Source organism: Bos taurus, chromosome 1, assembly GCF_002263795.3.
Source record: "Bos taurus isolate L1 Dominette 01449 registration number 42190680 breed Hereford chromosome 1, ARS-UCD2.0, whole genome shotgun sequence".
Classification (NCBI taxonomy): Eukaryota; Metazoa; Chordata; class Mammalia; order Artiodactyla; family Bovidae; genus Bos; species Bos taurus.
In genome coordinates this window covers 152,034,296-152,051,160 of record NC_037328.1, presented here as the reverse complement: position 1 = coordinate 152,051,160, position 16,865 = coordinate 152,034,296, and the positions used below count along the sequence as shown (strand labels likewise).

General features: G+C 40.9%; 1 protein-coding gene across 1 annotated transcript in view; it reads left to right on the top strand.

Annotated features, from left to right (window-relative positions):
- LOC112448102 (collagen alpha-4(VI) chain) overlaps nucleotides 1-14,693 on the top strand; it is a 147,169-nt gene extending 132,476 nt beyond the window's left edge. Inside the window, exons 32-34 of the mRNA XM_024997177.2 lie at nucleotides 30-126; nucleotides 1,054-1,283; nucleotides 14,100-14,693. Coding sequence (XP_024852945.1) covers nucleotides 30-126; nucleotides 1,054-1,283; nucleotides 14,100-14,275 — 503 coding nt within the window. The 3' untranslated portion in view covers nucleotides 14,276-14,693. The remainder of the gene's footprint in view (nucleotides 1-29; nucleotides 127-1,053; nucleotides 1,284-14,099) is intronic.
- The last annotated feature ends 2,172 nt before the right edge of the window (nucleotides 14,694-16,865 follow it).

The window sequence follows — 16,865 nt, the reverse complement described above, 5'->3', positions numbered from 1 at the left end:
TTTGATGTGATGTTTTATTTCATTTTTAGGTGACACTAATCAGTACCCACCTCCAGAGCTCATTGAAAAGTGTGGGGGCCCAAGCCGAGGGGACACCCTGCTGCAACGCATCTTGCCTGTCAAGAGGTAGGCTGAGGGCGGGGCTGGGCTTGTCCCACGGCTCTGTGCCCTGCAGGGACTGTTTCCCTAAGTTCAGTTCAGTTCAGTTCAGTCACTCAGTCATGTCCAACTCTTTGTGACCCCATGAACCTCAGCACACCAGGCCTCCCTGTCCATCACCAACTCCCGGAGTTTACCCAAACTCACATCCATTGAGCCGGTGATGCCATCCAACCATCTCATTCTCTGTCGTCCCCTTCTCCTCCTTCCCTCAATCTTTCCCAGCATCGGGGTCTTTTCAAATGAGTCAGTTCTTCTCATCAGGTGGCCAAAGTATTGGAGTCTCAGCTTCAGCATCAGTCCTTCCAATGAATATTCAGGACTGATTTCCTTTAGGATGGACTGGTTGGATCTCCTTTGCAGTCCAGGGGGCTCTCAAGAGTCTTCTCCAACACCACAGTTCAAAAGCATCGATTCTTCTGCGCTTAACTTTCTTTATAGTCCAACTCTCACAGCCATATATGACCACTGGAAAAACCATTGCCTGTCTTCCTCAGGTCACAGGCAAACCAGTCCTTGACTCAAACCACTGGGATTCAGATGCTCCTGTGTTTAACGATTCTGATATGGTTTGGTTTTTTGTTTTCTTATTTTTCAATAGTAAGAGTAATACAGGACCAATAAAATTCAAGGAGCACGTACGTGTATTAGAGCAATCAGTAACAATTTTCCTATCCACTGTATTTCCCATCCTCTAATCCCACTTCCTGGAGGTAAAATTGATCATGCTAAACATATTATTCTGATGTTTGTCCCAACACCCCTGCAAACCTAAGACAACAGCTGGTTTGATAATGAAGCCATCAGCAGATACCCAAGCCTGAAGCGCCCCGAGCCCAGTGGTACCAAGTGGGACTCACCCCCTCATTCTCCCAGTCTTTTGTTTCTGCGCAGGTTGCCCAAGCGCCAGTTTGGCAAATCTGGCCTTACTGATGATTTGGAAGCACTCGAAGCAGCAGGCTCTTTTCGAGAGGAGAATAGAGAAGCCACAATGACGTCTATCACTCAGCAAGAAGCACTTGAGAATTATGAAAAGAGTGGCTACGATGCTGAAGAAAATCATCAAAAAGATCCAGCAAAACTGAAAAAAACTGGAAAAGAAAGAAATTCGGGCAATGTCTATGGTAAAAACCCAACTACTCCTTGCTCCTTGGGTTGAATTTACCTTTAAAAATCTTTAGCTTAAAAAAAAAAAATCCTGTGCACCGTGTTAGCATGCAGACATCAGCTTTGTGTAGTTTGCTTGCAAGAGCACAGATTCATGTATGCAGCTAAAAATAACTAGTTTAAGGAAATAGTAGAAGGCTGACTTTTATTTGACTTTAAGTATGGAGCTAACAGAAGCTGTCTGAGGGAGTGTTATAGAGTCTCACCCCATGGAGTGTCTGTACTTCATTGTGGAAACAATGATCTATTGCAGAAGTGGCAAACATACCCTTGACCTTTAGGGAAGATGCTCTGGCTTGTAGAAGGCTCCTTCATCTATGAGTGGCCACATGTGCTATGACCGAGTTTAAGGAACATTTTGGATCCGTCTAAGACAACCATGCTCCCTTGGTGGCTCAGATGGTAAAGAGTCCACCTGCAGTGTAGGAGACCTGGGTTTGATCCCTGGATCCGGAAGATCCCCTGGAGAAGGGAATGGCAACCTACTCCAGTATTCTTGCCTGGAAAAGTCCATGGACAGAGGAGCCTGGCAGGCTACGGTCTATGGGATCTCATAGAGTTGGACACAACTGAGCTACTAACACTTTCATTTTTCAAGGCAACTGTAGCATCAATTTTGGATTATGGCCAATGCCATTGCCACCTCTTACATGGGATCAACAAATTAAGCCAAACAGTAAACACATAGAAAGAGATCTGAGGGCATTTGATTCTGAAGTTTCTAAAAGGCAGGGAAAGGATAGCTGAGAGTTTCTAGAGAGTGGTATGGTCAGTCTCACTTAGATTAGATGAGAGGTTGCCTCCCAGAGGTTTTGAATGTGCCTGCATGATTCTGTCTCTGGTGCTCTATCTAGATGGCCATGAAAAGTTATTTCCTCTCTCTGCAGCTCAGTTTTCTGACCTGTAAAATGGGGATTATGTGAGTGCCTGACTCATGGGGTTGTTTTGAAATGAAACTTGATAATTCATATGTTTGCCACACAGTAAGCATACAAGCTAGCTGCTAAGATGCTGATTTGTCCTTTGTCTTTTCCAAAGAAAACACATATCCAGAGGAAAGGAAAAACTAGACAGACATGGGAATACTAGGCAGGACAGTAACATTTCCCCTCCTTAGGCTAGACATTAACCACAGAAAAGCTTATCTTGTTGACTCTTAACGCTTTTTGTGTATAATGTCTGCCAAGTGTGCCAAAGGTCACTAAGGCAGTGGTTTTCAATCTCGGCTGTAATTGAGAATCATCTGAGAAGTTTTAAGCATTCTCACCACCCAGGCCTCATCCCAGAGCAATCCAATCAGAATCTCTAGGTGTGGAACTGAGCCGGTGATTCTCCTGAGCAACTGAGAGTGAGAAACACGGCCCCAGTGAGTCTTTCCGCACAGAATCAAGGTGAACAGGGTGGAAGAGAGCCTCCTCATGATGTAGTTCAATGCTATTCACAGGGGCAAGACGGTTTCCAGAATTCCCTGGAGCTCTGTTCCTTGGCCCTGGCCAGTGCCCTCTCCCGCTGTATCCCATGGTTGCCCGAGCCTTTGCCTCCTCCTCACCCCCCTTCCTCCATATCTTCTCCTCTAGCACCTGCCCTGTTTTCTTGGTTTCAGAAGTAAAGGCAGCCAAGTGCAACCTCCTGCAACTCCCTGTGTAGCTGCCAGCCTTGCTCCCTGCCCGCCCTCCACTCAGAAGAAAGAGCTGTTTCTTGTCTTTAAGGGTGTGCTGAAAGCCATCAAGGGAACCAAAGGACTGGTCAGACCTCGATGACTGCAGCTCCTCAGGGCTGAATCACTGCTGCCCACTGCCTTCCTCGTCAAGTCCTCTCCTGTGTTAGCTGCAGAGACAACACAATTTTTGAAATTTATTCCTTTCTTTATTTTTTAATGGAAATATAGTTGATTTCCAGTGTTCTGTTAATTTCTGCTCAGTGACTCAGTTATGTGTGTGTGTGTGTGTGTGTATATATATTCTTTTCCATTGTGGTTTATTACAGGATATTGAATACAGTTCTCTGTGCTTTATAGTAGGACCTTGTTGTCTATCCACTCTATCTTCTAACCCCAGACTCCCAGTCCATCCCCCCTAACCATTTTCCTCATAGCAACCACAAGTCTGTTCTCTGTGTAAGTGGGTCTCTTTCTGTTTCATAGATAATTTTATTTGCATCATATTTTAGATTCCACATATAAGTGATATCATATGGTATTTGTCTTTTTTTCTGATTTATTTCCCTTAGTATGATAATCTGTAGGTCCAACTGTGCGCGTGTGTCTGAAGTTGCTTCAGGCGTGTCTGACTCTTTGGAACCCCATGGACTGTAGCCCACAGACTCCTCTGTCCTTGGGATTCTCCAGGCATGAATACTGGAGTGGGTTGCCATGCCCTCCTCCAGGGGATCTTCCCAATCCAGGGACTGAACCCACATCTCTTAGGTCTCCTGCATTGGCAGGGGGGTTCTTTACCACTAGCGCCACCTGAGAAGCCCCTAGGTCCAATGCTGCAAATGGCATTCTTTCCTTTTCATGGTTAATGTTCCATTGTACCTATGTACCATATTTTCTTTACCCATTCATCTGTTGATGGATATTGGGTTGTTTCCATGTATTGGCGAATTGCAAATAGCGCTACTGTGAATGTTGGGATACATGTATCTTTTTGAATTATATTTTTTCCCCCAGATATATGCCCAGGAGTGGGACTGCAGAAACATATGGCAACTCCATTTTTAGTTTTTTTGAGGAACCTCCACACTGTTCTCCATAGTTGCTACAGCAACTTATTAATATATTCCCACCAACAGTGTAGGAGAGTTCCCTTTTCTCCAAACTATCTCCAGCATTTGTTATTGGTAGACTTTAAAAAAAAGTTAATTTATTTTTTAATGGAAGGATAATTGCTTTGCAGAATTTTGTTGTTTTCTGTCAAACTTCAACACGAATCAGCCATAGGTGTACATATATCCCCTCCCTCTTGAACCTCCCTCCCATCTCTCTCCCCATCCCACCCCTCTAGGTTGATACAGAGATCCTGCTTGAGTTTCCTGGGACACATAGCAGGTTCCTGTTGGCTGTCTATTTTACACATGGTAATGTCAGCTTCCATGTGACTCTCTCCATACATCTCATCCTCTCCTCCCTTCTCCCTGTGTCCATAAGCCTGTTCTCTATGTCTGTTTCTCCACTGTTGCCCTGCAAATAAAATATTCGGTACCATCTTTCTAGATTCAGTATATATACATTAATACATGGTATTTATCTTTCTCTTTCTGACTTACTTCACTCTGTATAATAGGCTCTAGGTTCATCCTCCCCCTTAGAGCTGACTCAGATGCACTCTTTTTTATAGCTGAGTAATATTCCATTGTGTATATGTACAACTTCTTTATCCATTCATCTGTTGATGGACATCTAGGTTGCTTCCATGTTCTATCTATTGTAAAGAGTGCTGCAATGAACATTGGGGTACATGTGTCTTTTTCAATTTTGCTTTCCTCTGGGTATATGCCTAGGAGTGGGATTTCTGGGTCATATGGTGGTTTTAGTCCTAGTATTTTAAGGAATCTCCATACTGTCTTCCATAGTGGCTGTATCAATTTGCATTCCCACCAACAGTATAAGAAGGTTCCATTTTTTCCACATCCTCTCCAGCATTTGTTGTTTGTAGACATTTTGATGAGGGCCATTCTGACTAGTGTGAGATGATATCTCATTGTAGTTTTGATTTGCATTTCTCTAATAAGGAGCAATGTTGGGCATCTTTTCATGTGTTTGTTAGCCATCTGTATGTCTTCTCTGGAGAAATGTCTGTTTAGCTCTTTTCCCCACTTTTTGATTGGGTTGTTTAATTTTCTGGTATTGAGTTATTTGAGCTGCTTGTATATTTTGGAAATTAATCCTTTGTCAGTTGTTTCATTTGCCATTATTTTCTCTCATTCTGAGGGCTGTCTTTTCACCTTGCTTATGGTTTCCTTTGCTGTGCGAAAAGCTTTTAAGTTTAATCAGGTCCCACTTGTTTATTTTTGTTTTTATTTCCATTACTCTAGGAAGTGGGTCATAGAGAATCTTGCTTTGATTTATGTCATTGAGTGTTCTGCCTATGTTTTTCTCCAAGAGTTTTATAGTTTCTGATCTTACATTTAGGTCTTTAATCCATTTTGAGTTTACCTTTGTGTATAGTATTAGGAAGTGATCTAATTTCATTCTTTTACATGTGGCTGTCCAGTTTTCCCAGCACCACTTAATGAAGAGGCTGTCTTTGCCCCATTGTATATTCTTGCCTCCTTTGTCAAAAATAAGGTACCCGTAGTTGCATGGGCTTATTTCAGGGCTTTATGTCTTGTTCCATTAGTCTATATTTCTGTTTTTGTGCCACTTCCATACTGTCTTGATGACTGTAGCTTTGTAGTATAATCTGAAGTTAGGAAGGTTGATTCCTCCAGCTCCATTCTTCTTTCTCAAGGCTGCTTTGGCTATTCAGGGTCTTTTGTATTTCCATATGAATTGTGAAATTTTTTATTCTAGTTCTGTGAAAAATGCCATTGGTACTTTGATACAGATTGCACTGAATCTGTAGATTGCATTGGTAGTATAGTCATTTTCACAATATTGATTCTTCCTTCCCTGGTGGCTTAGTGGTAAAGAATCTGCCTGTAATGCAGGAGACCACGTTTAATCCCTGGGTTGGAATGATCCCCTGGAGAAGGAAATGGCAACCCACTCCAGTATTCTTGCCTGGGAAATCCCATGGACAGAGGAACCTGGCCTCCATGGGGTTGCAAAGAATTGGACACAACTGAGTGATGAACACTTGCATACTTGCACCCAGGAATATGGAACATCTCTCCATCTGTCTATATCATCTTTGATTTCTTTCATCAATGTCTTATAATTTTTTGTGTACAGCCCTTTTGTCTCCTTAGGTAAGTTTATTCCTAGATATTTGATTCTTTTTGTTGCAATGGTGAATGGGATTGATTCCTTAATTTCTCTTTCTGATTTTTCATTGTTAGTATATAGAAATGCAAGTGATTTCTGTGTATCAATTTTATATCCTGAAACTTTGCTAAATTCACTGATTAGCTCTAGTAATTTTTGATACTATCTTTAGAGTTTTATATGTATAGTATCATTTCATCTTCAAATAGTGAGAGTTTCACTTCTTCTTTTCTGATCTGGATTCCTTTTATTTCTTTTTCTTCTCTGATTGCTGTAGCTATTACTTCCAAAGCTATGTTGAATAATAGCGATAAGAGTGGACACCCTTGTCTTGTTCCTGATATTAGGGGGAGTGCTTTCAGTTTTTCAACATTGAGAATAATGTTTGCTATGGGCTTATCATATATGGCCTTTACTATGTTGAGGCAGAGTTCCTTCTATGCCCATTTTTTGAAGAGTTTTCATCATAAATGGGTGCTGAATTTTGTCAAAGGTTTTTTCTGAATCTCTTGAGATTATCATATGGTTTTTATCTTTCAGTTAATATGGTGTATCACATTGATTGATTTGCATATATTGAAAAATCCTTGCATCCCTGGGGTAACCACACTTGATCATGGTGTATGAGCTTTTTAATGTGTTGCTGAATTCTATTTGCTAACATTTTGTTGAGGATTTTTGAATATGTGTTCATCAGTGATATTGGCCTGTAGTTTTCTTTTTTGTGTGTTGTCTTTGTCTGATTTTGGTATCAGAGTGATGGTGGCCTTGTAGAATGAGTTTGGAAGTGTTCCTTCTGCAATTTTTTGAAAGAGTTTTAGAAGGATAGGCATTAGCTCTTCTCTAAGTGTTTGATAGAATTCTCCTGTGAAGCCATCAGGCCCTGGGCTTTTGGGAGATTTTGGGGGAGATTTTTATCTCAGTTTCAATTTCAGTGCTTGTAATTGGGTTATTCATAATTTCTGTTTCTTTCTGGTTCAGTCTTGGAAAATTGAACTTTTTAATCTGTCCATTTCTTCCAGGCTATCCATTTTATTGCCATATAGTTGTTCACAATAGTCTCTTATAATCCTTTGCATTTCTGCATTGTCTGTGGTAACCTCTTCTTTTTCATTTCTAATTTTTTTGATTTGATTCTTCTCTTTTTTTCCTGATGAGTCTGGCTAGAGGTTTGTCAATTTTGTTTATCTTCTCAAAGAACCAGCTTTTAGGTTTTTTTAAAATTTATATTTATTTATTTTAATTAAAGGCTAATTACTTTACAATATTGTATTGGTTTTATCTTTACTATTGTTTCTTTCATTTCTTTTTCATTCATTTCTGCTCTGATCTTTATGATTTATTTCCTTCTGCTAATTTTGAGGTTTTTCTTGTTCTTCTTTTTCCAGTTGTTTTAGGTATAAAGTGAGGTTGTCTATTCAATGTTTTTCTTGTTTCTTGAGGGAGGATTGTATTCTATAAACTTCCCTCTTAGAACTGCTTTTGTTGCATCCCATAGGTTTTGAGTCGTAATGTTTTCATTGTCGTTTGTTTCTAGGAGTTTTTTGATTTCCCTTTTGATTTCTTCAGTAACCTGTTCGTTATTTAGAAATGTATTGTTTAATCTCCACGTGTTTGTGTTTTTTACAGTTTTTTTTCTTGTATTTGATATCTAGTCTCGTAGGGTTGTGTTTGAAAAAGATACTTGATACGATTTCAATTTTCTTAAATTTCTTGAGGTTTGATTTGTGACCCAGCATGTGGAGAATGTTCCATGTGCACTTGAGAAGAAGGTGTATTCTTCTGCATTTGGATGGAATGTCCTGAAGATATCAATGAGACCCATCTTGTCTAATGTATCATTTAAGACTTGTGTTTCCTCATTAATTTTCTGTTTTGATAATCTGTCAATTGGTGTAACTGGGGTGCTAAAGTCTCCTACAATTATTGTGTTAATGTTGATTTCTCCTTTTATGTCTGTTAGTGTTTGTCTTATGTATTGAGGTGCTCTTATATTGGGTGCATAAATATTTCAATTATGTCTTCCTCTTGGATTGATCCCTTGATCATTATGTAGTGTCCTTCCTTATCTCTTGTGATATTCTTTAAGTTCTACTTTGTCTGATATGAGAATTGCTACTCCAGCTTTCTTTGCTTTCCATTTGCATGGAATATGTTTTTCCATCCTCTCTCTTTCCGTCATATGTGTCTTTAGGTCTGAAGTGGGTTTCTTGTAGACAGGATATATACGGGTCTTGTTTTTGTATTCATTCAGCCAGTTTGTGTCTTTTGGTTGGAGCATTTAATCCATTTACATTTAAAATAATTATTGAAATATACATTCCTATTGCCATTTTATTAATTGTTTGGGGTTTATTTTTGTAGATCTTTTTCTTCTCTTATATTTCTTGACTATGTAAGTCCCTTTAACATTTGTTGTAAAGCTGGTTTGGTGGTACTGAATTCTCTTAACTTTTGTTTATCTGAAAAACTTTTGATTTCTCCATCAATTTTGTTTGGGATCCTTGCTGGGTAGAGTAATCTTGATTGTAGATTTTTCCCTTTCAGTACTTTAAATATATCCTTTAATTCCCTTCTGGCCTGTGGAGTTTCTCCTGAAAGATCAGCTGTTAAACCTATGGGGTTTCCCTTGTAAGTGACTTGTTGCTTTTAATATTCTTTCTTTGTGTTTAATCTTTGTTAGTTTGATTAGAATGTGTCTTGGTGTGTTTATCTTTGGGTTTATCCTGTATGGGAGTCTTTGCCCTTCTTGGATTTAATTGACTATTTCCTTTTCCATCTTGGGGAAATTTTCAACTATAATCTCTTCAAAATTTTTCTCATACCCTTTCTTTTTCTCTTCTTCTTCTTCTGGGAACCCTATAATTCAAATGTTGTTGCATTTAATATTGTCCCAGAAGTTTCTGAGACTATCCTCAGTTCTTCTCTCATTTTACTTTATTCTGCTCTTCAGCAGTTATCTGCACCATTTTATCTTCCAGCTCACTGATCCATGTTCTGCTTCATATATTCCATTATTGATTCCTTCTGGAGTATTTTTAATTTTAGTAGTTGTGTTGTTTGTCTCTGTATGTTTATTCTTTAATTTTTTTAGGTCTTTGTTAATTGATTCTTGCATTTTCTCCATTCTGTTTTCAAGGTTTTTGATCATCTTTACTATCATTATTCTCAATTATTTTTCAGGTAGTTTTCCTATTTCCTCCCCATTTATTTAGACTTCTATGTTTCTAGTTTGTTCCTTCATTTGTGCAGTATTTCTCTGCCTTTTCACTATTATTTTTTAGATTTACTGTGCTTGAAGTCTCCTTTTTCCTGGTTTCAAAGTTGAATTCTTTTTTCTCTTGGTTTCTGCCCTCCTAAGGTTGGTCCAGTGGTTTGTGTAAGCTTTATATAGGGTGAGATTTGTGCTGAGTTTTTTTTCCCCCTCTGATGGGGAGGGCTGAGTGAGGTGGTAATCCTGTCTGCTGATGATTGGGTTTGCATTTTTGTCTTGTTTATTGTTTGGATGAAGCATCCGCACAGGGTGCTACTGGTAGTTGGGTGATGCCAGGTCTTGAATTGAAGTGGTTTCCTTTGTGGGAGTTTTCACTATTTGATGTTCCCTAGGGTTAGGAGTTCTCTGGTAGTCTAGGGTCTTGGAGTCGGTGCTCCCACTCTGAAGGCTCCGGGCTTGATCTTGAGTTTTCCGTGGTTCTATATATTCTTTTCTGGTATTCACGTACTCTTGTCTGCTCTCATCTGGTGTTCTGTAAGCACTTCGGTGTCTGAAGGTGTATTTCTGATGTATTTGTGGAGAGAGATGTACTCCATGTCCACCTACTCCTCTGCCATCTTGTTCAATCTTTGGTAGACTTTTTAATGATGGCCTTTTGACCAGTGTGAGGAGGCACCTGTAGTTTTGATTTGCATTTCAGAGACAACATCCTTATCTTTTCTTCCACTTTGGATCAGCCCTAGGCTCCTCTCTCTAGGTTCATTCTCATGGGGCACCCAGGTATTATGGAGTCTGAAGTTCATAGAACTTAAGGGACCCTCAGTAAAAAAAAGATAGAAAATTACTTAAGGACAAAAATAAATACTTATTTTGAAGAGGAGTATGCACATATGGGCCCTTTGTGCATAAGGGCCCTGAAGCTTAGGCTTCATTAATTTCATGGTAAATCCACAATGCCTTCCCCAAGTCTTGTCTTCAGACCTTGAAGCTGACTACACATACTACCGGGCAAGCTTTACTACCATGACTTCAACTATCCCCTCTGGATAAATGATTCCAAATCCATGTCTTGCATCTTTAACTCTGTTCTAAGCTGCAGACTAGTATGTTCAGCTGCCCTCCACACTGTATCACTGGAAATGCTGACAGTCATCTCACACAAATCCATTTAATCAGACCGGCCTTGCCTGCCCTTAGAACATTCTCTCCCTTTATTTCTGTACTGGAAGGAGCCATGCTGGCCCAGGAATGGAAAACTAAGCCCACATACCACCAGTCATTCTCCACTCACCACCGAATCCTCAGTTGGGAACCAGATATTGACATGGCTCCCTCCTCAGCATCCCTCGGACCTGCCCCCTTCTCTACATCTTCCCAAGATATCATCTGCCATCCACCTCAAGTGTAATTGCAGTGTACTCTAATGGGTCTCCTTTCTTCCCATTTGTTCTTTCCCCAATTCCATTCTGAAGACCAACTCATTTTTTCCAAGATACAGATCTAGCCATGTGATGTCTCTTCCTCTGTGGTCCCCATTGTTATGAGACCATGTTCAGGTGCGTGGGTAAGGCACACAGGCTTCTACATGGTCCCAAGGGCCTCACTGGCCACCACTGCCCTGAATACACACCTTTTGTGCCACCGAAGTAACCCTTTTATCTTCTTCTTTACCCCGTGTCCTCATTCCATCTCTCCCATCACCTGCCTGTCTCTGCATCCTCTCCACAGTGTCCATCTGGACCATATCTGCTTGTCTTTTACTGCTCAGGCCCATATTATTTGAACTTAGAGCCCTCTTCAGTCCTAAGTACTGTTAAGCTCCCATGGCTTCCTGCATCTCAGGCCAAATTCTGCTACAGTTCTGGCCCCTTTTGCTGTATCTAGTTGTGAAGAATTAAATAAACATCCTTTCTCTTCTCAGCAACCAGGCTGATTTGGTATACTTTCAGTTTCAGTGGTATCTCCAGAGTACACAGGTCTATTCTGCGGTTTTCTCCTCCTGGTAGGACTGTTACAAGACGTACACTAGGACACAAAACCGACCTCGGCACAATTGCAGCTTCCTGGTCATTGCTGTCTGCAACCTTCCAGCGCTCTTCTGTCTCTCCTCCCATTTTTCTTTCCTTTCTTCCTGAATTTCATGGACTTGTTTCAGTAAAACTGACACCTGCTGCAGGGTTCTTCTGAAATGACAAAAGTTAATACTCATGGTGAAAATAGCACCAAATATAAAATTGGAAGCTATCAATAATTATGTGGGTGAAATGGCCCCTCATACTGTATCATACTGATAAAAAAAAAAAAAGAAAAAGAGGAGCCTGAGGCTTCCTGAGTGTTAGGTTACAAAGAACACCTAGAGATAATTAGTTCATTTACCTAGAGCTGCACCACACTATTTCCATTTTCATTTCAGTAATTTGCAATTGAATCAAAGGAAAAATGCAGTTCCTTGGTTGCAATAGCCACATTTCTAATGCCCAGCAGCCCCATGGGCAGTAGCTCCTGTATTGGATGGGGCAGATATAGAATGTTTCCCTCATGGCAGCAAGTTCTGCTGGGCAGTGCTACCCTAAGAAGTATAATCTAGAAGAAGCATCCCATGTTTGATTGCCTGGGAAATAGATGGGGAAACAGTGGAAACAGTGTCAGACTTTATTTTTCTGGGCTCCAAAATCACTGCAGATGGTGACTGCAGCCATGAAATTAAAAGATGCTTACTCCTTGGAAGGAAAGTTATGACCAACCTAGATAGCATATTCAAAAGCAGAGACATTACTTTGCCAACAAAGGTCCGTCTAGTCAAGGCTATGGTTTTTCCAGTGGTCATGTATGGATATGAGAGTTGGACTGTGAAGAAGGCTGAGCGCCAAAGAATGGATGCTTTTGAACTGTGGTGTTGCAGAAGACTCTTGAGAGTCCCTTGGACTGAAGGAGATCAGCCCTGGGATTTCTTTGGAAGGAATGACGCTAAAGCTGAAGCTCCAGTACTTTGGCCACCTCATGCGAAGAGTTGACTCATTGGAAAAGACTCTGATGCTGGGAGGGATTGGGGGCAGGAGGAGAAGGGGACGACAGAGGATGAGATGGCTGGATGGCATCACTGACTCGATGGATGTGAGTCTGGGTGAACTCCGGGAGTTGGTGATGGACGAGGAGGCCTGGTGTGCTGTGATTCATGGGGTCGCAAAGAGTCAGACATGACTGAGTGACTGAACTGAACTGAAAGACAAGGGTGGATCTTCTAAAGACGAAAACCACAAAGGGTCACTGGGAGAAGTGTATGGTTTGTTCCGCTAGTGCTTGGCTTGTCTGTTTGGAATCAGTTTGTAATGGTAGAGGTTGGGACCAGCTGGTTGTTGAGCCCCAAGTCTATTTGTTGACCCTACAGAGCACAAAGGTCACCACTGGATTTTTTTTCTGTTGATCACCCCCACCCCCCTGTTTTTGGAGAAGCATTTTCTCTGGTTTATCCTGGGCACTTGCTACTTGCTCTGTTACACCCTCCATGGAGTCATGGAACAGGCTATTTCTGATGTGCTTATTTAAGGTAGAAGACAATTCCCATGAATATATCTCATTTGCTGGGATCCAGCACATCTGCTCACTCAGGGAAACTGATCTGTGCTGATTATACTAGTGGGAGGTGAGTAGGCAACTTCCCGGGAACAGACCATGAATTTCTTTCTGAAGACAACATCCTCTTTGTTTGGGAGTACTTGGAAGGCCAAGGGAAATTATTGGAAGACACCATCATTCTGCGCTTATAAGACAAGAATATTTTCGTCCAGTATAGAGTGTGCCCAAGGAAATCTGTTCTCCCTAAAAGATAGAGGTTACAGACCTGGGAAAATTCATGTCTGGTTTAAAATTTAAAATAGGCATTCCAGATCTTGCTCTTGCAACGGGTGGATTCTCAATGCTATTTTCCAGGAACATTGTATTTTCCTTTTAATAGATAACTTCTTGGGTAAGTGTTAGGCTGAAGTAAATAATAAATTAGCTTGATTTGCTTAGGCCTTTAGAATCCTGGAACATTTGGGGATTAGGCAAGGGATTGAGAGATGGTTTGAAAAAAAAAGGGAAATAAGCATGATAAGCAAGTGAGGAGTTCTCTTGAATTTTGTCAAGTGCTTTTTCTTCATCCGTTGAGAAAATCATATGATTTTTACACTTCATTCTGCTAATGTGGTGATCATGTTTATTGATTTGTATATGTTGAACCATCCATGCATCCCAGAAGTAAATCCCACTTGATCATGGTATACAATCCTTTTAATGTGCTGTTGAATTTGGTGTGCTAGCATTTAATTGAGAAAAGCTTTATTGATTCATTCACTCACTCATTTATACATTGTCTGGTATATCTGCCATATACTATACACTGTGCCAAATAATAGCTCTAATTGTATTACCCTTTTCACATACATTATGTGACACTTTATGACGAACTTGTAATGCGTTTTTTTTTTTAATATTGTCTTTATGGTTGAGGAAATTGAGGCTCATAGAGGGTAAGTTACCCTCAAGGTCACACAGCCAGTTGCCAGTTGTTAGTGAGGTTAGGATTCGTTTTTTAAGCTGTGCAGGTCTCACTCATGCAGGTCTCTCTTTTCTGCATTTGCTTTCTTGTAGATCCTTGTTCCCTGGCTCCAGTGAAAGGAGAGTGCCAGGATTATGTCCTGAAATGGTCCTATAATCAGAAGGAACAGGCTTGCCGACAATTCTGGTATGGTGGCTGTGGGGGCAATGCCAACCGGTTCGAGACCAAGGAAGCGTGTGAAGCTCAATGTGTTCCAGTTTCCCTGTAGAGTCAGGAGGAGCCTCAGCACTGCTGCCTCTGTCTTAAAAACTCATGGAATGGAGATTACCTTTCCTGAGACAGAGCCGCACAGCTCAGAAGTGATGAAGCCCACACCACAACCTCAGAGTTGGACCCCTCAACTTGTGAAGTGTTTTCTGCCGGCGAGGGCTTGGGCCAGATGATTTGTGAAGGACTGCACTCTAGTAGTTTCAAAAAAAAAAAAAAAAGGAATTGAAACTTTCCTGAAAATTCTTTCAATGATTTAAAAACTGTGTGAAAAAGAAACTTGACATTACCTAAACTTTTTCTTGGCCTGGTAGCAAAAAGAAATTTTTCTTGACATTGTAAGTAAAACCTCATTTGGAAATGAGTTAAAACGATATCCTTTTTTATCATTAAGACAACATGGAAGCATTAGTTCGGGGTTCGGGGGCGGGGGGAGGGGGGCTGAAAAAGGAATAGCTAATGTGAAATTTCATCCTTATTACCTAGTGTAGGAATAAAGGCATTCTTGATTAAACCACATGGTGTGAGACGATATATGATACCACTCACTGTGCTCTGTGTTATACTGTGTGAAGTAGCAATAGAGGGAAAGGAAACAGCAGTGAGTTTGTGATGGGCTGGATCCATTGACATCAACTACAATGACTTTTCTTCACCAAAATTTGGGGAATAGGCAATTCAGGTGACCTTGTCAATACATATATGGGACGAAGGACCTAGGTTCACTCTGCAGAAGGAATTTTGCAATATGGTAGGATGACTGTGATATTTGCAAGATCTTCCTCCAACTCACAGCTCAGTTCTCCAGGCTCTGAACTTGGGTTCAGCTTCAGGGAAAAACCAAACTGCATGGAATTCTGGAAGCATCATGTAATAGCTCAGGCTGCCATGACAAAACAGCATAGACTGGGTGGCTTAAGAACAGAAATTTATTTCTCACAGTTCTGGGGGCTGCAAGTTCGAGATCAAGGTGTTGGCTAATTGGTTCCTGGTGAGAGCTCTCTTTCTGGACTGCAGAAAACTGCCTTCTCACAATGTCCTCAAATAACCTTTCTTCTCAGTGGAGAGAGAGACACAGTTCAGTTCAGCTGAGTTGCTCAGTTGTGTCCAACTCTTTGCGACCACATGGACTGCAGCACACCAGGCTTCTCTGTCCATCACCAACTCCTGGAGCTTGCTCAAACTCATGTCCATTGAGTTGGTGATGCCATCCAACCATCTCATCCTCCTGCCTTCAGTCTTTCCCAGCATCAGGGTATTTTTAAGGAGTTAGTTCTTTGCACCAGGTGGCCAAACTATTAGAGTTTCAGCTTTAGCCTCAGTCCTTCCAATGAATATTCAGGACTGATTTCCTTTAGGATTGACTGGTTGGATCTCCTTGCTGTCCAAAAGACTCTCAAGTGTCTTTTCCAACACCATAGTTCAAAAGCATCAATTCTTCAGCACTCAGTTTTCTTTATGGTCCAACTCTCACATCCATACATGACTACTGGAAAAATCATAGCTTTGACTAGATGGACCTTTCTTGGCAAACTAATGTCTCTGCTTTTCAATATGCTGTCTAGGTTGGTGATAACTTTCCTCCCAAGGAGCACACATATTTTAATTTCATGGCTGCAGCCACCATCTGCAGTGATTTTGGAGCCTCCCAAAATAAAGTCTGTCACTGTTTCCACTGTTTCCCCATATATTTGCCATGAAGTGATGGGACTGGATGCTATGATCTTAGTTTTCTGAACGTTGAGTTTTAAGCCAACTTTTTCACTCTCCACTTTCACTTTCATCAAGAGGCTCTTTAGTTCCTCACTTGTTGCCATAAGAGTGATGTCATCTGCATATCTGAAGTTATTGATATTTCTCTCAGCAATCTTGATTCCAGCTTGTGCTTCATCCAGCCTGGCATTTCGCATGATGTACTCTGCACAGAAGTTAAATAACCAGGGTGACAACATACAGCCTTGTTGAACTGCTTTCCCAATTTGGAACCAGTCCATGTCTGGTTCTAATTGTAGCTTCTTGACCCGCATACAATTTCTCAGGAGGCAGGTAAGGTAGTCTGGTATTCCCATCTCTTTAAGAAGTTTTCCTTTGTTGTGATCCACACAGTCAATAAAGCAGAAGTAGATGTTTTTCTGGAACTCTCTTGCTTTTTTGATGATCCAACAGATGTTGTCATTTTGATCTCTGGTCCCTCTGCCTTCTAAATCCAGCTTGAACGTCTGGATGTTCGTGGTTCACATGCTATTGAAGCCTAGCTTGGAGAATTTTGAGCTTTACTTAGCTAGCATGTGAGATAAGTGCAAATGTGAGATAGTTTGAACATTCTTTGGCATTGCCTTTCTTGTCTAATTCTGTGGCCACTGCTGAGTTTTCCAAATTTTCAGGCATATTGAGTGCAACACTTTCACAGCATTATCTTTTAGGCTTTTAAACAGCTCAGCTAGAATTCCATCACCTCCACTAGCTTTGTTTGTAATGATGATTCCTAAGGCCCACTTGACTTTGGACTCCAGGATATCTGGCTCTAGGTGAGTGATCACACCATCATGGTTATCTGGGTTGTTAAGATCTTTTTTGTATAGTTCTGTGTA